The 17550-nt window shown below is 56.6% G+C and overlaps 5 protein-coding genes and 1 long non-coding RNA gene across 30 annotated transcripts in view; 2 read left to right on the forward strand and 4 right to left on the reverse strand.

Annotated features, from left to right (window-relative positions):
- Mapk8ip3 (mitogen-activated protein kinase 8 interacting protein 3) overlaps positions 1 to 5798 on the forward strand; it is a 41160-nt gene extending 35362 nt beyond the window's left edge. For 13 of the 23 annotated variants that reach the window (XM_028854638.1, XM_028854640.1, XM_028854633.1 and 10 more), the window contains 14 exons: positions 12 to 170; positions 709 to 874; positions 1397 to 1579; positions 1657 to 1846; positions 1925 to 2062; positions 2156 to 2236; positions 2319 to 2386; positions 2576 to 2724; positions 2891 to 3062; positions 3298 to 3411; positions 3539 to 3577; positions 3698 to 3877; positions 3979 to 4128; positions 4201 to 5781. In XM_028854638.1, coding sequence (XP_028710471.1) covers positions 12 to 170; positions 709 to 874; positions 1397 to 1579; positions 1657 to 1846; positions 1925 to 2062; positions 2156 to 2236; positions 2319 to 2386; positions 2576 to 2724; positions 2891 to 3062; positions 3298 to 3411; positions 3539 to 3577; positions 3698 to 3877; positions 3979 to 4128; positions 4201 to 4322 — 1911 coding nt within the window. In that variant the 3' untranslated portion in view covers positions 4323 to 5781. Of the gene's footprint in view, positions 1 to 11; positions 171 to 708; positions 875 to 1396; positions 1580 to 1656; positions 1847 to 1924; positions 2063 to 2155; positions 2237 to 2318; positions 2387 to 2575; positions 2725 to 2890; positions 3063 to 3297; positions 3412 to 3538; positions 3578 to 3697; positions 3878 to 3978; positions 4129 to 4200 lie in introns of all 23 variants that reach the window. The other 10 variants (XM_028854634.2, XM_028854647.2, XM_028854651.2 and 7 more) reach the window with 3 other exon arrangements.
- Positions 180 to 2937, reverse strand: LOC119086932. The gene is made up of 2 exons (XR_005090332.1): positions 2846 to 2937; positions 180 to 2518 (listed from the first exon to the last, which is right to left on the reverse strand). It is a non-coding gene; the product is annotated as an uncharacterized LOC119086932 (long non-coding RNA).
- A 9-nt stretch (positions 5799 to 5807) lies between the features above and the next one.
- Positions 5808 to 6921, reverse strand: Nme3 (NME/NM23 nucleoside diphosphate kinase 3). The gene is made up of 5 exons (XM_028854662.1): positions 6757 to 6921; positions 6552 to 6682; positions 6358 to 6459; positions 6171 to 6283; positions 5808 to 6101 (listed from the first exon to the last, which is right to left on the reverse strand). Exons 1-5 carry the CDS (start codon positions 6800 to 6802, stop codon positions 5984 to 5986), a joined length of 510 nt encoding a protein of 169 aa, XP_028710495.1. The 5' UTR covers positions 6803 to 6921; the 3' UTR covers positions 5808 to 5983.
- Positions 6922 to 7015: 94 nt separating this feature from the next.
- On the reverse strand, positions 7016 to 8172 carry Mrps34 (mitochondrial ribosomal protein S34). Its single transcript, XM_028854661.2, has 3 exons — positions 7809 to 8172; positions 7591 to 7633; positions 7016 to 7508 (listed from the first exon to the last, which is right to left on the reverse strand). The coding sequence occupies exons 1-3, from the start codon at positions 8127 to 8129 to the stop codon at positions 7216 to 7218; spliced, it is 657 nt and encodes a 218-aa protein (XP_028710494.1). The 5' UTR covers positions 8130 to 8172; the 3' UTR covers positions 7016 to 7215.
- A 55-nt stretch (positions 8173 to 8227) lies between these two features.
- Positions 8228 to 11056, forward strand: Eme2 (essential meiotic structure-specific endonuclease subunit 2). Of its 3 annotated transcripts, XM_028854659.2 has the most exons (8): positions 8228 to 8487; positions 8596 to 8732; positions 9125 to 9217; positions 9839 to 9930; positions 10087 to 10180; positions 10332 to 10447; positions 10547 to 10736; positions 10813 to 11056. In XM_028854659.2, exons 1-8 carry the CDS (start codon positions 8247 to 8249, stop codon positions 10981 to 10983), a joined length of 1134 nt encoding a protein of 377 aa, XP_028710492.1. In that variant the 5' UTR covers positions 8228 to 8246; the 3' UTR covers positions 10984 to 11056. The 3 variants fall into 3 exon arrangements, with proteins under 3 accessions (XP_028710492.1, XP_028710490.1, XP_028710491.1); XM_028854657.2 differs by having other exon boundaries at positions 10332 to 10736; XM_028854658.2 differs by having other exon boundaries at positions 8614 to 8732; positions 10332 to 10736.
- A 334-nt stretch (positions 11057 to 11390) lies between these two features.
- On the reverse strand, positions 11391 to 17344 carry Spsb3 (splA/ryanodine receptor domain and SOCS box containing 3). Its single transcript, XM_028854656.2, is given in 8 exon segments — positions 11391 to 12184; positions 12439 to 12564; positions 12639 to 12741; positions 12820 to 13007; positions 13114 to 13291; positions 16066 to 16203; positions 16912 to 17227; positions 17229 to 17344. Coding segments are annotated over 8 exon segments (1494 nt in total). The 5' UTR covers positions 17330 to 17344; the 3' UTR covers positions 11391 to 11840.
- Positions 17345 to 17550: the final 206 nt, after the last annotated feature.

Consider the following 17550-nt stretch of genomic DNA (forward strand, 5'->3'; position numbering starts at 1 on the left):
TGCCCTTGCAGCTTTGGTGTGCTGCTGGTGTCAACCTGAGTGGGTGGAAACCGAATGAAGAGGACTCTAGCAATGGAGCCAAGCCCACACCAGGGAGAGACCCTCTGACTTGTGACCGGGAAGTAGAAGGGGAGCCCAAGAGCAGCCACCCATCACCTGAGAAGAAGAAGGTCAGTATGTTGGTTAAGAATGTGGTTTTATTCTACATAAAGTCTCTAGATAGTTCCCTGTAGGTTCTGGCTGAAAGTGACCACATACCTTGGTGACAAGTCTGGGTGAGGAAGCAGGTGCTACCAGCATCCAAGATACTGTTGTTGCCTCTCCTGTAGTCCAGGTTGCCTTTCGGCTTATGGAGCAGTAGGACTGTCTGCTGCCCTTGGTCAACAGAGGTCAGGCTTGGGAGAGCCAGGCATATCTTGTGTCATACAGAGAAGTAGGTATCTCCTGCTCACAGGAGAGGCCCGGTGATTTGCTGTGAAGCTAGAGCACAGCCACAGCTTAACTTAGGGCCCACAAGAGTAGCCTCTCCAAGTTCATAGCTTCTTGGGAATGAACCATCAAGATACAGTTCTGTAGTCTGTAGGGGAAGATAACTGCATCCATTGATTTCCATATTCAAGGCTAGATCGTAGGAAGTCCCAGAGATCCCTGACTTAACACCAAGTTCAGGCACCAGCTTTGATCTCCCTCCGATGTGTTCTGGAACAGGCAAAGGAGGTCTCTGAGGCAGATGCTACCTCCAGTCGGGTATGGATACTCACCAGCACCCTGACCACCAGTAAAGTGGTGATCATTGATGCCAACCAACCAGGCACTGTTGTGGATCAATTCACAGTCTGCAATGCCCACGTCCTGTGTATCTCCAGCATCCCTGGTGAGTTGGGGCTCCCATTGCCAGGTGCTCTCTAACAGCAGGCACTTGCTGCCTATGGACTGCCCTTCAAAGCTGGTGCTTGAGGCAGTGGCTCTTCCTTTTCAGCCAGGTAGGACTGGGATACTGAGTAAATAGGAATTAGAGACCCAGGAATGTGCATAGAGAGTATGTCAAGTCATCTTTCTCCATGTTCTAGGAGGAAGCTGTCCAGGGTACAGGCGAAGGTCCTAGCTTCACCCCTTAGCAGCAGCCCCACGACCCCTTAGCCCAGCCCCAGGATAGTGCTGAGGGCTCCACAGGTCTTTGCTTTGAAACCTTACCTATTTGCTGAGATGGCCTCTACTCCTTGGAGTTCTGGATCTTTTGTATAATGGAGCAGAACATTATTTCTCAGTTAATTCCTTTCAACCTATAAGCTTGACCCTAGGCCTGAGAGTAGAGGGCCAGGTGTTGCCGTGTGTGGAGACTAGGCTAACTGAGAGCAGAGCCAGCAAAGCAGACAGTTCTTATATTTCCCCCCAGCGGCCAGCGACAGTGACTACCCCCCTGGGGAGATGTTCTTAGACAGTGATGTGAACACTGAAGACTCAGGTGCCGACGGTGTGCTGGCTGGCATCACTCTGGTGGGGTGTGCTACCCGCTGCAACGTACCTCGAAGCAACTGTTCCTCCCGAGGAGACACTCCAGTACTGGACAAAGGGCAGGGTGAGTCCCAGATGGTCTTCTCCCTATCCCCAAATTCCTCTTTCTCTGCCTTGCCAAGCTTACTTCTCTTTCCACAGGGGATGTGGCAACCACTGCCAATGGGAAAGTAAACCCATCCCAATCCACAGAAGAAGCCACAGAAGCCACAGAGGTTCCAGACCCTGGTCCCAGTGAGCCAGAAGCAACCACAGTTCGGCCCGGGCCCCTCACAGAGCATGTCTTCACTGACCTGGCACCTACCCCGCCCTCCAGCACCCAGCCTGTCAGGTAGGTTGCATCAGATGAGTGGAAGGGAGGCTGGCAGGGAGCAAGCACATGCCGCTGTGACCCACACTGTAGCTACAGCTGCCGTTCCTCTTGCAGTGAGAATGGGCCAGAGCCCGATGGCAGCGTTGTTCAGCCTCAGGTGGAGCCCAGTGGGGAGCCCTCAGCAACCACCAGTAGTGCTGCACCCACCATGTGGCTAGGAGCCCAGAATGGCTGGTAGGCAAAGCCAAAGACACAAGACACGGGACATGGTGGGGTGGGAGGGCTCAATGAACTATGTAAGCTCTGCCCACCTGCCTTGCCCTACAGGCTCTACGTGCATTCAGCAGTAGCCAACTGGAAGAAGTGTCTGCACTCCATCAAGCTAAAAGACTCGGTGCTGAGCCTGGTGTATGTGGCCCCCACTAAGGGGTGGGGTCAGGGACCCAAGGGCCCAGCAGCCTCAGCCTACCTCACTGACTTACCATTCCAGGCATGTCAAAGGCCGAGTGCTGGTAGCTCTTGCAGATGGGACCCTGGCTATCTTCCATCGTGGCGAGGGTAAGGCGTAGTGGCTCTTGCAGAAGCAGGCCTAGGGATTCCTGGGTTCCTGAGTTCCTGGGTCCATTGGTCCATTGGTCTATCGGTCCATCGGTTCATCCTGAGCCTGGCAATAGATCCTCCACACCAACCCTGTGAACAGAGATAGACCCTAGCCAGACTTGAGCAAATGTTCTGGGCTCTTTCTAGATGGCCAGTGGGACCTGAGCAACTACCACCTGATGGACCTGGGCCACCCACATCACTCCATCCGTTGCATGGCTGTTGTGGACGACCGAGTCTGGTGTGGCTATAAGAACAAGGTGCACGTCATCCAGCCCAAGACAATGCAGATTGAGGCAAGTGCTTGCTAATGGCCTCCAGAGTTGGGAGAGGCTTCTGCCAGATTGGAGGTTGGGACAGGCTGGGTGTCATTAATGTGGGCCCTGCATCATATCACAGCAAGCCCACATCCCTTACCTTTCCATTACCCACCCCTGTTGACTGGCTGCCATTAATCAACAGAAGTCATTTGATGCCCATCCAAGGCGGGAAAGCCAGGTGCGACAGCTGGCCTGGATCGGTGATGGAGTGTGGGTTTCTATTCGCTTGGATTCCACCCTTCGACTCTACCATGCTCACACCCATCAGCACCTGCAGGATGTGGACATTGAGCCCTATGTTAGCAAGATGCTGGGTGAGCCAGACATGGTGGGCACATGCCTATAATCCCAGCACTTGGGGGTTGAAGCAGGAGGATCAGAAGTTCAAGGTCATCTTTAGCTAAGCATAGTCAAGTTGGAGGCCATCTTGGGCTACATGAGAGCCTGCCTCAATATAAATCAAATAAAAATGCTGTTAGGGGATGTGCCAGGCCTAGCACGTGGGACCCACCACTGGCTGCACTGACCCCTCTTCCTGTTCCCACTCAGGTACCGGCAAGCTGGGCTTCTCCTTCGTGCGCATCACAGCCCTCCTCATTGCAGGCAACCGTCTGTGGGTGGGCACTGGCAACGGGGTTGTCATCTCCATCCCCCTGACTGAGAGTAAGTTCCCAACCCTAGAGGACACCTATCAAGGAAGCAGCAGCTGCGCTAAAGAGTTCGCAGAGTAGGTGGGCTGGGGAGCTACCTTTCTGGCCAAGCTCAGCCTTCCTTTCTCTCTCCTCCCCAGCTGTGGTCCTGCATCGAGGCCAGCTTTTGGGGCTCCGAGGTAAGCCCTCAGCACTTGCCCCCTCGTGGTCTAGGGCATTTGCTACGCTCCCAGCACTCACTGTCTCCAGCTTCCTGCTGAAAATAAGGTAGTCCTATTCTTCTGTCCCTGTTTTCCCAGCCAACAAGACATCTCCAACATCTGGGGAGGGGACTCGCCCAGGGGGCATCATCCATGTGTATGGGGACGACAGCAGTGACAAGGCAGCCAGTAGCTTCATCCCCTACTGCTCCATGGCTCAGGCTCAGCTCTGCTTCCATGGGCACCGCGATGCCGTCAAGTTCTTTGTCTCTGTGCCAGGTACACAGATGATCTGAACCCACTTTGCCCACTGTGCTCCAGTAGCACAGCTGTGACCTTTCCAGGAGGTTATAGCCCTGAGATTCCTCTGCCCGTGACAGGAAATGTGCTGGCCACTCTCAATGGCAGTGTGCTAGACAGCCCATCAGAGGGCCCTGCACCTGCTGCGCCTGCTGCAGATTCTGAAGGCCAGAAGTTGAAGAATGCACTGGTGCTGAGTGGTGGTGAAGGTTACATTGACTTCCGAATTGGTAAGTAGGCACAAACTAGAGGTAGGGCCCGGTGTGGGCAGGTGGGAGTCCTCACGGCTGCCAATCCTCCAGGGGACGGCGAGGACGATGAAACCGAGGAAGGTGCCGGGGATGTGAACCAGGTGAAGCCCGTGTTGTCCAAGGCTGAGCGCAGCCACATCATTGTGTGGCAGGTGTCCTACACCCCTGAGTGAGAGCCTGCCCTGCCTGATGCCAACTGTACATAGGACCCTACCTGCCTGCCCCCTCGCCTGTTCCCTGGGGCAGTCAGGTTCGTCCATCCCCCTTTAACCTCTCAACTTGCAGCTTTTGCCTGAGGTCCAGCCCCCAGCTGTTAGAGAGGGGTAAAGCGAGTTATGGGGAGTGAGGCAGGAGCGGATGTCTTTCCCATCAGGGAGGAGAGAGCCTCTGGGACACCCTCTCTCCAGTAGCTCCTGGCCCTGGCCCTGGCCAACACCCAGCCCAAATGAAGTCCCAGGGGCCCCTCAGGGCAAGTCAGGACCAAGATTGCTATGGGCAGCCCCTACAGGTGGCCCTAGCTCCACTCAGGCCTCATTTCGTCCTGGCAGGAGCAAGAGCCTCATACTGCCGAGTCTTCCCCAAGTCTACTTGCTTTGCATGCAGCCCTGAGGAAGGGGTTCCTGAGTCCCAAACCCTTGCTCTCCCTGAGGGACCCAGGCCTGGCCACTGTCCTCTGCCCAGAGGCAAGGCTAGGATTGTCTAGATTCCTGGACCTCAGCCAGCCTTCTCTGGGCTTTTCCCCATCTCCAAACTTAAATTCCCTTGGCCCCCAGCCTGGGTCTTACCTGGGAACCTGGCATGAAAGCTCAGGGCCAGCCTCCCTGGGGCAGCTGCTTCAAAAGATGACAAATACCCATTAACCCGAGGGATCCCAAAGGTTGTCCAGCCCCTCATGGACCAGTGTCCTCTAGGCTCTTCCTAGGCACAAGATTCACCTTGGAGGAGCAAGACCCTAGTGCCCTGTCCATCCCAGAAGTCCCAAGGGTAGAATTTCTCAGGCTGCCAGGGCAGGCACAGGCCTCAGGAAGAAGGGTGTCCCTGGTGTCCCCAGAGTTAGTCCTAGGATGCAGGCTCAGCCTCAGGTTAATGGAGGATGGTGTGCTCCCAGGGCCTGCCTCCTGCACAGGGCTCCAAGGAGCCCAGCTCCCGGACACGTACTAAGTGCCTAGGGTTGCCAGCTGTGGCCTGCTCCCTTGGAGAGCAACTAACAAGAGGCTGCCAGGCAGAGGCCAGAAGAGCTGAGGACTGGCCAGGATGGGCACAGTTAGAAGCAAGTGTGTGGAGGCAGGTGCTGCCCTGGCCCTGGTCTTACTCTTCCAGGGGCATTGATCAGAGTCAGCTGGCCTCTACTGCCCTTTCCCCACCTGAGAAGCACAGATCCAGGGGCATTGCCCCTGAACTCATCTGGCCACGACAAGCTGCAGCAACGTGCAGCTGCAGGCTTCTCCCTCCCATCCTGCCACCTCTCCACTGTGATGTATGTCCCTTGTCTGTTCCCACAGGAGTGTGAAGTGACTGGGGTTAGCTGGGTGGGTGCAGCTGGAGGAAGGGGCCAGTGCAACTCTCCTCAGGCTTTGGCCTTGCAAGTGAACTCACATATCTGCTCTGTATGTAATAAATGTCTTAACACTACTTTTGTCTTGAAACTACACCAGTGCACAAGGGTTTTCTGCAGTTTATTATGAAAAGAAAAGGGAGGGATGTGGGAGTGGCTGTCCCTGGACAGACTGGGTCGGGTGGACCCGCACCCTCAGCAAGCACTCACTGCTGCTGAGCTCTGAAGACTGCAGAAGACCAACCACCTCCAGGTTGGTAATGCTGAGTTCAGTAGCATCTACTCATACAGCCAGTGCCCGGCGCTGTCCTCCCAGCACAGAAGCTCATCCTCACCGAACCAAAGCGCAATCTCTCTGTGAGCACTTTCCACCGAGTCACTGCCATGAATCACATTCCTGTGTGGAAATGGCGAGTGAGCAGCAGAGGAAGGGTGAGGGGTGGCCAGGGAGTTTGGTAGGACTTACTTGCCAACCTCCACGCAGAAATCCCCACGGATGGTGCCAGGCATGGCGTCCCCTGGGTCAGTGGCCCCTATGAGGGCCCGCGAAGCACGTACGACGTCCAGTCCTTGCCACACCTGCAGGGGCTACTGTCAGCGCCATAAGAGCTCCCAAGGCCTCACCCTCCCCTTGCAGGTCATCGGAAACTCACCATGGCCACCACAGGGCCAGAGCTCATGTATTTAACTAGGCGGCTGTAGAAGGGTCTCTCGCTAAGCTCTGCATAATGCTCCCGCAGCAGCTCCTCGGAGGCCTAGGGGAGAGAGAGCTACCAGTACCAGGGCCCCAACCCTAGACCCGCCCGGTCCTCTTCCTGGACCCATCAGCTCGTTTGCGCGCCCATACCTGCACTAGCTTTAGTGCCACTAGCTTGAAGCCCTTCCTCTCAAAGCGACGCACGATCTCACCCACCAGCCGCCGCTGCACGCCGTCGGGCTTCACTGCCAAGAAGGTGCGCTCGTTCACGCCGCTGTAGGCTGCGGGAGTACTGGCTTAAGGCGTGCCCCACCGCGCTGCCCCCAGCCCGGGTCCAGCCCGCCCTGGAGCTCACCTACGGGAAAGAGGTTGGCGAAGATGGTCAGCACCAGGCAGATCATGGCGGCGGATGGGGCGGGCCAGACGGCGAGGGGGCGGGGCCTCCCTTAAAGGACCTTCGGGCGCGGGCTCTGCAGTCCCAGCACATTTGAGCCCAGGGCTCAGTCACAGGGCCTAAGACCTGCTGGAGTGTACTGGAGCACCAGACGCCCTGCTGCGGACCGCTGCCTTCCCTCCCCCGTACTACGGTACCCACGTAATGAAAACACAGCACAGGCCACTTTGTGCGTTTATTTCCAGACCGAGGTATGAGCAAGAGGCCGCCTGAAAATGACAGCCTGTCAACTGCCCCATCGATTCATTGGCAGGTGTGTCAGGGCTGTAGGTGGAACTGTCCTCCAAAAGGGAGGTCTGGCACAGTCAAAGACACTTGTCCATCAAATGACTCACATGACTTCTCTGCCCGTTCTGGCAGTTAGACTGGGGTGCCCTTGGCCTTCCCTTTGGTCTCCTGTTTTGCAGGGTAGTCCCAGGGATGCACCCGAGTCCTCTCCAGGTTCAGGAGCGGCTCCTGGACGCTGGTATCCCCGTTTTTCTGTCGTTCAGCGAGGATCATGGCCCGCAGCAGAGGTGGGTAGGGGACAGGGTTCAATCCGTCCTCTGGTTTCGCAGTGAATGCAGTGAAGGCCTCCTCTTCGTGCTTGGGTACCAACCGCCAGTCGTGGTACATGACTTGCTCGATTTCCCGAGCCTTATCCTCACTCTTCCCTGGGGAAAGAAGACAAGCTGACTGCCTGCTGGCTGGATAATCTGCGAACCATCATCGGCTCCAACAAGCACCCAGCCTTACCTTTGAAGGTCAGGATGCCCCAGGCCCTCCCGTGGTCCAAGTTCTGCAGAACAAGAGGGAGAATTGTCAACATAGAGCCCCTTGAGACTAAGTTACGTGGGTAAGAGAGACATACAGGCCCAGGTGGTTCAGGGTGGGTAGAACCAGCCGGTATGGTCCTGGGTGGGCAAGATGAAGAAAGTGTAGGCAAGAACGGGCAGCACGGGGAGAGAGCGCACCTGCGCCGTGTAGTCGGGCCTCACACGCGTGAGGCGCCAGTAGCACGGCTCGTCGTGCTGCCACAGCCAGGACTTGCGGGTGACCAGACGGCCCAGGCCGAACAACGGGAGGCGGGCGAGCAGCTGTAGGAGGCGGCTCTCACGGCGCACGTCGGCCCAGGCGCGCACCGGCAGCCGGCGACCCGAATGTGGCCGGGTCAGAGTCTCGTAGTCTAGGGCGTAGAGCTGCGAGTCTCGCGGCTGGTTCCGCTGCTCGCGCAAGGCGCGCACACGGCGGGCCAGCTCGGCGATTAGCCGGGGTCTCACTTTCTTGCGCGCCATGCCTGTGTCCTTACACTACCGGAAACCTACGCTTCTAGAGCTCTCCCGATCCGGAAGCGGCCGGTGTCCTGTACAAAAGCATCCGGCTACACCCGGAAGCTGTAGGAAGAGTGGGCTATGGCAGACGTAGAACCCAGGAGAGCTAAGAGCCCGCGTCGCGGCCGAGGCCGGGGTCGGGGCCGGGGCCTGGGTCAGCGGCGACCTCAAACCTGGGAGATCTCCGACTCAGACGGCGAAGGGGCCGCCTCCAGGGAAGTCAGCACGCAAACCTCGAGTACAGTAAGGGAGCACAGGGCGGCGGCTAAGGCTTTACGGGCGGATCAGGTCCTGAGTCGTCTGGCGGTGTGCGTGGATCCAGGTGCGGGTCTAGGGGCGGGAAGGCTGGGAACTTGGGGCTGGCCATCCGTCACCCACAAGCTCTCACGGGAGAGGGTGGAATGACCGAGCTGTCGCCTGCCTGCCCCAGCTGTCCTGGAATATGCAGGCTCCGACATCCTGATGGAGGCGCTGGGCAAGCTAGGCTGTGAATGCCGCATCGAGCCGCAGCACCAGTCCCGCAGCCTGCAGTGGAGCGTTGGGAGGCCCGATCCAGCCCCCAGCCGTGTGAGTGTCTCCATATCACCAGCCTAGTGCCAGTCTTATTCCAGGTTTCACTTTTGCCTCTGGCTAGCGAAGTAGCTGCATTCATCTTTCTTACCTTGCACAGGAGTAACCTAAAAGCTGAAGGATGCTCAAGTCGCATTTCTTAACACAAGAAACCTGAACTCAACTGCTGTCAGAACCTCCTGTTGGCAATGAGGATGGGGTCGGGTTCCTGCTGTTCATGGAGTTGGGCTAGTTTCGTACTCTGAGACTTCTAGGGAGCAGACCTGGCAGGCCAGAACTTCACTGTGTGGAAAGCTGGAGAGTTATTGACAGTGTTTGGTGGCTGGGCAGCAGGGGGGAAGCCTTGGGTCCACACAGGTGGTTAGCAGGGCCGGTGATGTCCCCTACAGGTGCCTCTGGAGGCGTGGGCTGAAAATGAGCAGGAACAGTTGCTGCTGCTAGAACCCCAAGAGTTTCTTCAGAGTGCTATGCAGCTGACCCAGGTACTTGGGAAAAGACCTATCATTTGTCTTGTATGACTGGTTCCCCAGTCTGGGATGGGCTGGAGCTACCATAGAGGTGTTGAGGGTAATATGAGGGAATCTGCTGAGTGCTCTAGACACAAGAGCATGGAAGGTCCTTTGGGAGAACTGAGAATGGTGATCTGGGCTACAGACTGGTCCGGGGGTAAAGGAAGAACCTATAATTCTGGCTGGTAGTGTCCATATGAGCTGGCTGTGGGATCTGCCTACAATGGCTGGTAATCCCTCCCTTGGCTGCTCATGTTCCCTGGACTCAAGGGAAACAGTGCCTGATATTTGCCTGGAGCACAGTTCTGCTAAACTCTTTGTGGGTGCTGGTGTCCAAGGGCCAACATTTGTTGAGCACCTGCTGGGTGTAGAAGTGGACCAGAAGCAAGGGGGCTGGCTCACTTCTACACCAAAGCCTGGAGTGTGCCTGTGTACAGCTGGGCCTTAAGGAAGCAGAGCCAATCCCCAGACAACAGATAGGACCTGTCAGCTTCACGCAGTTCCTCTTCCCTCTGGAAACCGGCCATACTGGTGGCTGTGGGCCTGCTGCCATAGTACTCCTGTGAACAGACATGTGGCTGTTCTTGCTTCCAGATCACAGGCCCACCTTGCTCCGTGCCCTGGCTTTCTCCCAACAGCCCGATCCGCCCCCACCTGGCTGTCATTGGACTGGATGCATACCTGTGGTAACACTCTCCCTAAACCAGTAGGGTTGGCTTGAATGGGATTCCAGAAAAATGGGATTGCCCCTAGGGGCTACTGTGACACAGCTGGTCCCACTTGCCCTGGGTGGGCCCTGCAGAAGCAGGAGACTTGGCAGCCCAAAGGTCCCCTCTGTTCAGGTCTCACCAGCCCAGTTCTCAGAAGACATGGCAGCTACAGAAGTCAAAGGAAGCCCATGCCGAGGTGGCCATCAGTTGGCCCGAGGTGGAGGAGGTGAGGGCTGCCCGGGTTGTTAATGGCTGGCCTTGGTCTCTGCACTTGGGCTGCTGACTTCGGCCTGTCGGAGCTGGGCTCAGTTCCTAGCACAACTGGGTTGGCATTCCTTAGAGGCCATCCAGCCCATACCCACTCTCATGCTACCCAGGCCCTGGTGCTGCTTCAGCTCCACGCAAACCTGGATGTGCTGCTGGTGGCCTCGTGGCGGGAGCTGAGTCAGTACGTGTGTGCCTTCACCAAGGCCCTCTCCCAGCGCCCCTCCAAGTACGTACCCCTGCAGGGACAGTGTGGAGGTGGACAGGGCTGGAGGCACCCAGATGAAGAGTTCTCAAGGCTTGTGTCATGGTTCCCCTCCCATTTCAGGCAGTCCCGGGACTCCTGGGCCTTTTCCTTCTGCACAGCAGGGCACTGGGCCGCAGGCCAGCAAGTGACCAGAGATGGCTCTGGGCTCCGAGGAGTGTGGTGGCGGCAAATCAGACAGTTCAACCGGGTCAGCCCGGCTGTGGCGGATGCTGTTGTCACTGCCTTCCCCTCCCCCCGCCTGCTGCAGCAGGTGAGTTCCCCAAGTCTCCCCCTCCCAGGACTAGGACCTAGGGCCCACCTACTCACGCCTGTCCCCCCCACCCTAGGCTCTACTGGACTGCAGCACGGAGCAGGAGCGCCTGAGTCTCCTAGCTGACCTCCCTGTGAAGGTCCAGGCAGGCAGGCAGCCCCGCAGGGTGGGACCGGACATCTCACGCCGAATCTGTATCTTCTTGACTACCACCAACCCCGACCTCCTGCTGGACCTGAGCTCCTGACCACACCTGTGACATCCTTGGGCTGCCTCCTGACCATCGGCAGAATAGGACAAGCCTGCCCAAGAGACTAAGTCACTCTGAGAGGCAGGCAAGGTTTAGGCCCAGCCACCACATTTTTCAGTCTGGGGTACATTACTGTTCCCTGGTCAAATGGAAGCATCGTGGGAGGTAAGGGTGTAAGGGAAGCTGGGGTGAAGAGACGAGTCTGGAAGGTAGTAGGCAGCAAGGGCCCTGAAGTGACTGGGGCTTCACCGTGCCTTCGGCCTGGACACTGGTTGCAGGGCCGAGTGCCCAGTTGGGCAATTCCCAATTCCATTGCTATCTGGAAGCTTAGGGTACACCCTCAGGAGAAGAGATCCAAGCTGCTGGACAGACACAGTGGAAGGTAAACCATAGGCACAGGCAGCTCAGGCCTTATTGAGGACTCTTTTAATGGTATAGCCTATGGGAATGAGACAAAATCCCTTCGCAGGGCACCCACTGACATCATGTAACGGGCAGGAGCTGACAGCATGCAACTGCAAGTCAGGAAGACCCCAAGGCCCTGTGGGTCGGGACAGCCCATCTCCCTCTCCCTGGGCTGTCAGTGTCCACTCTGAGTCAGAAAGTATCCCAGGCTTGTAACCTTAGGTCCAGAAGGGTTCGAGCTGCTGTCCCCAAGATACCTGGCAACTCACAGCACAGACAGGAGCGCTGCTTCCCCACCACCAGCACATGCAGTAGGATGGCCTCCGCACTCCGCCAACAGACTGTCCTGGCTCCAGGGAGATGGGGACAAGCCTAGACAGACCTCAGCTCTTCCCTCTCCTGCTGCACTGGAAGGGACAGAATAAGGTAGTTGCATCCAGCTGGAGAAGTCAGCTTCTTCTGCAGCGTTTCCTCTGACAGGGCCTGGTCTCGGGGCTCTCGGCACCAGCTGTGGCTGTGCCCGGAGCGGGTACAGGGGACTTCCAGCGGTTGCAGTTCATGCTCAGGACCCAGCCCAGCTTGTTATGCAGCACTTGCTTGAGTCCCGGTGGCAAGGGCAGGCCCTCCAGGGTATCCCCTGAGTTTGGCCGCAGCTGGCGCAGGCGATAGCAGCACAGGTATTGCAGGGAGGTGGAGCTGGCACAGGAGCGGATGACTTTCATGCTGCTCTTGGCAGCTGTGGAGCACACCATCGGGTAGAACCTTCTGTTTTGCAGCCGAGTGGCAGCCACTCCTGGAAGGAAGACTCAGCCTGAGTGCCATGTAGATCAGGAGCCAGGAAGCTCCTCCCGTAACGCACCATGGTGAACAGCTCATGCCACTCTGAACACAGAAGACAGACTCACCTCTGGCCGGCTAACCCCACCTGGGCTTCAAGCCCTGTCCACCCTTGAGAGCCTCAGATCACAGACTGCCTGACCCCACCCTCTAGGCTCCCAACTCTGGTCTCCAGGGTCAGCCTGAGACCTGGTCAGGAAGGACTCTCACCTATGCACTTCCTGTTCTTGAAGAAGGTCAGCGTCCCATGCCAGGTGTCCAAGTGTACGCCAATAATAGAGCCCTGGCCGAAGCGTGACGAGAAGCTTGTCTTGTCCCCTTTGTGATGGAGGAGTCCTGGAGCAGTAGATGGGTAAGCCTGGGAGGTCTGTGGCACTGCTAGCCCCACCCACTACCCAGGCAACACCCACCAGTGTAGGAGAGGCCCCAGCTGTCTTCATCCCTGCCAAGCAGGCTGCAGAATGTGTGGTGGTACTTGTCCAGGTCTACATCTGATGTCCCAATGCCCACCATCTGCAAACAGTGAGGCTGGGCTAGTTAGGTGCCTAGGGGCAGGGCCCGTGGCAGCTACCCTCTTGCCTGGCCATTTACCATGTCAGTGCCATACACAGGAGAGGTCATCTTGATTTCCCAGAAATGTTGGCCATCCCCTAGCTCCTTAGTGCCCCGGATGGCTGCAGTGCCACAGCTGTACTCCATGTGAAAGCTGACCTTGCGGTTATCACAGCTCAGCAAGGTGGCCGAGGACTTGTTCAGGTCATCCCAGACCCAATCAAAATCTGTAAGACAGAGGGCCCAAACTAGGCAGGGCTGGAGCAAAGTGGCACCTTGCTGGTCCAGAGAACCTCCCCAGCGCTCCACACAGGCTCTGGTGACAGTACTCACCCTCATCCTCCTCACCGCAACGGCAGTCCTTGCCACGGTGTGCTGTGTGGAGGCTGTTGCAGAAGGCAGCCTCGTTCTGGCCCTCACAGTCACAGAAGGACTCTCCTGTCACAGGCACGGCACTGGGGATGGATGGTGGCAGGGAAGAGTACTCAGGGTCAGAGTCTGAGTCGCTGTGCTGGGAGGGAAGGGGTAGATTATTCTACTTATGGCAGTTTTCCCATTGCCAGGCTACCCGACCCCTTCTCATAGCCACCAGAGAAGAACCTAGACACCCGTGGTTCTCCAGTGTACAGCATAAGTAACCTCAGTGCTAACGCTGGGCTTCTACGCCTGCAACAGTACAGTGAAACGAGGCGGTGGCCCGGGGTGTGTGTGTGTGTGTGTGTGTGTGTGTGTGTGTGTGTGTGTGTGTGTGTGTGTGTGTGTGTGTAATAGCTTCTCATTTGGCTTCTTAATGGATCTCTGCTGCACAGCCCTCAGCCCCGACTGCCACAGCCCATTGAGATGGGCCCCTCTAGCACCCACCTCCTGCCTTCTCCAGGTAGCACAAGGTCTCCTAAATCATGGGGCTGATACTGTCAGCAAGGTCTAGCATCCGGCTCCTCACAGCCTAAGATCTAAGCCTTAGGATGTGTGCTCTCACTCCATGCCGGGTACTTAAGGAATCCTGTGGGCTAATGGAGCTGCTTCAAGGCCCAGCTGCAGCACTGCACTCCTAAGGTGCAGTCCTGTGGCTTGAGCTCAGTCCTCGGAGCCTGGTGGAGGTGTAGACAAAGCTGGGCTGGTCAAGTTCCAGCTACTGACACTATTCCTATTCGGGTCCTCTGCAGGCCCTTGGATCCCTGTTTGATGCTAGGCTAGCTGGCTTGGCAGTCCTGAAGCTTTGGCCTCTGCCTCTGCCATACCCCATGACCCTTCTATAACCTGAGCAGACCACCACCACATCAGTTCTACCATCTGTATGGACACACAGCCTACCTCTTATGAGCAGAGCACCAGGTGATCACTGCATTCTCTAGATGGGAGCATTCAGCCAATAAGAGGTGCTCAGACCAGACCTTTCACCCCCATATTCTTTTCACAATATTCAGGCTCTCCACTGTCCTGCTCTCTGCTTCTTTTGCAGTATCACCAGCTCCTTGGGGAGGGCCCCAAACTGCACACCAAGTCCCAAGAACCATCATGGTGGTCGTGCAGTACCATGAGCAGGTGAGGAAGTGGCCAGCAACAGACAGCTGAGGGGAGACTGCAAACTGACCTCCAACCCCAGGCCCTGTGTGCTGGCCCTCACAGTCACAGAAGGACTCTCCTGTCACAGGCACAGCACTGGGGATGGATGGGAGTAGTAATTCTACAAGGAGCCAGACACAAGATGTTTTGTCAGCCAAGGTTAACTTAGGCCCCTCAGAAGACAACCTGAACAGCTATCCTGCCTGAAGGAAAGGCTTATGCCCCAGATAGAGCAGACCTTGTATCCACTGACAACGATGGGATCCTCTAACGCCAAGGCAATCCACTGACTCAGGAGTCAGGGTATGAGGTCAATCTACCTAGGACAGGAGGGAGGGGCCAGGGACACCAGGAACTCGCTGCCATCTGACTACACGGCACGGCAAACTCATCGCATCACAGGCATGAGTATCGCTGCTTCCACCCCCCAGTGATGACTGAGAGGCAGGAGCAGGCACACAGGCTGTTCCAGGGTACCCTGTCATTGGGTGTAGCTGAAAATTTGGGCTGACCCCTCAAGCTCAGAGGCCTCCAAGAACTTCAGGGACACTGCTGACCCAGTCAGTAACTCTGTGGCTTCCAAGTTTCCTCACACCCTGGTGATCCCATGGGCTTCTAGAAGGGACTCTGTTGCAGGGAGGTATGAATGACATCAGGGCAGAGCCAGAATACCAGTCCAGTATAGCAGGACGAATCAAGAGCCACCCCCAAGAGCCTAGTCAGGTGCCTTAAGCTGGTATCTACCCTGGGCCCTACATTCCTGGGCCTCCCTGTGCTCAGAATCTACAACAAAGCAACTCTTAGAAATTTGAACTTATGGATTTAAAAATTTAAAAAAAAAAAAAGGTGTTTGTTGATGACCTGAGTTTACCACCTAGTAGAAGGAGAGAATGAAGTCCTGCAAGGTGTCTGACTTCCACATGCTCGTCATAGCACACATGTGCCCACACACAATAAATAAACTGCCTCAAGTCCAAGGCCAGCCTGTGTTATAGTGTGAGACTATTTTTAAAATAAAAAGGCTGGGCATGGTGGCACATGCCTTAGATCTCAGCACTTGGGAAGCAGAGGCAGGTAGATCTCTGAATTCAAGGCTAGCTTGGCTTAGTTCCAGGTTAGCCAAGGCTACACAGAGACCCTGACTCAAAAAGGGAAAAAAGTTCACAGATCCTTTTATACATTACAGATGAAGTGAGTATTTACACGCATGAATATAAAGTGAACATTTGTGTAGCAAAAGAAACATCCATGTTTATCAAGATGGTTGAGCATGCCTATGCTTGCTACTGCACATCAGGGACAACCTAAGTTTAATCCCCAGATCCCAAATAAAGGTGGCAAGAGAGAACAAACCCCACAGAGGGAAAAAAAAAAAGTCTCCTGATAATCTGCCCATTAACTGGTACACAATAATAAACAAACAAAAATATCTAGAAGGTGGGCACCAAGTTGGCAACAGCAGCTAGTCTATAAATTGGCAGGGCTGATGAGCAGGCATCTGTGGTACACTGACCAGCACTGTCCAGGATTTACACTCCCTGGGCAAGGATCCCTGTCAGTCTTGAGTCTTTGTCACACTCAGGCTACATGTTATTTACCAGGCCAAAGAGCCCTCCTTCTAAGCATGATATGCCCGGCGAGAGTCCAGTCACCTGCCTCAGCGTCTTTTTCACTCCCTGTCCATACACTGGTCATCATCACCTTGCCACTGGGACCTACCTGCCCATCAGAGTCATAGCCCCAGTTAGTGGTGCCTGCCAAAGCCACGGTTCGGGCATCTGTGTCTCGGCGGGCTGCACTCAGAACGAAGTGCCATGCCCTGCTACTCCGAGGACGCCGGGCCATAGTGGAGAGGACCTGGAAGAAAAAAAAAACCATAATTGTAAGCCTTAAAGACACATATGTGCCAGAATACCCAAACAAGGCCCATACCCACACCCCACAACTCTGTCCCCTGGCATTTCTGGGCTACCTGGCAGGCTAGGTCATAGACCCACCAAAAGATGGGAACTCCAGGACCCTGGACACTGAGCCTGCGCTCCAGGAACTCCCACAAGCTCATACCTGGCTCCAGTATCTGAGCACCTCAATCAAGCCCAGGGCGATGATGTGAAACGCAACCCAGACACCCATGACTCTGGACGTGCCCCAGCCCATCTTTGCATTCCGTTCAGGAGCTCCTGCCCCTCAGGCATATCACACTTAACTTGCTCCTCCTCCTCTGTCCACTTTGGCAAATGGCATCCCCAGCATCCAGTTCCTCATGCCAGAAACACAGCTGTCATCCACCCCTGACACTCCTTCTTCCAACACACCTGAAGTGCTTCCTCCTTGTCGCTGGAGACCCACAGCTTCCTGCACCACACAACTCCCTCTGACCCATCCCGCCCCACTTCACAAACCCAGTTCCGTCTTTGGTAACATCCTTAAACTCTACTCGGGCCTTGACAAAATGCAAGGCTCTGGGAGGGCTGGATCTCCTCTCCCGAGGGGACTGTCTGGGTCTAATAGTCGGCTCGGTCCTAGTTGCCTCCCGTCCCCTGCAGACCCACTGCACTACCCTACCTCGCCCCGGTCACTCACAAAGGGGCCGAGCGCGGCCGCGCCCAGCACTCCACAGCAGTTGGGCTGGCTGAGCGCCGTCCAGGAGCACACAGAAGGAACCCAATGAATGAACCAGAGACGTCCCAGGACGCGGCCGCGCTCGGCCTCCGCGGGGCCAGAGGTTGCTTCCCTCGCCAGGGGCTCGCGGATCTCGCTACGGCGATGCTGCTGGCGCCTGGCTCCGAGGTCCCCGCCCAGAAACCCGAGCGCCACCGCCGGGGAACAAAAGGTGGCCGGTCTGACCGCCTGCAAGGTCAGCGCGCCGCCCGCCGGGCCTGGCCGGGCCGGCGCGGCTCACCTGCGGCCAACGCGCTCCGCGGGTGCTGACCCACTTTCCGTTCCGGCCGCGACGCAAACAATCCCCGCCCCCGCACTGCATTGGCCCGGCCGCCGAAGGCGGGCTCTCCCGCGGCTTCGCGCGGGGGCGGGTCTCGCGAGACAGGACTGCTGTCGAGAGGCTTGTACGACCTGTCAATCCTGAACCGAAGTTCCTACTGGTCCTCGCTAGAGCGGTCAGAAAGAGTCCCGCATCACCATTGGACAAGCATGCGGAAGTAGGTCTGTGTCCGTGGCGTCATCATCAGTTGCCAGCCTCGGGAA

The sequence above is a fragment of the Peromyscus leucopus genome, chromosome 8b, assembly GCF_004664715.2.
Source record: "Peromyscus leucopus breed LL Stock chromosome 8b, UCI_PerLeu_2.1, whole genome shotgun sequence".
In the NCBI taxonomy this organism is placed as follows: domain Eukaryota; kingdom Metazoa; phylum Chordata; class Mammalia; order Rodentia; family Cricetidae; genus Peromyscus; species Peromyscus leucopus.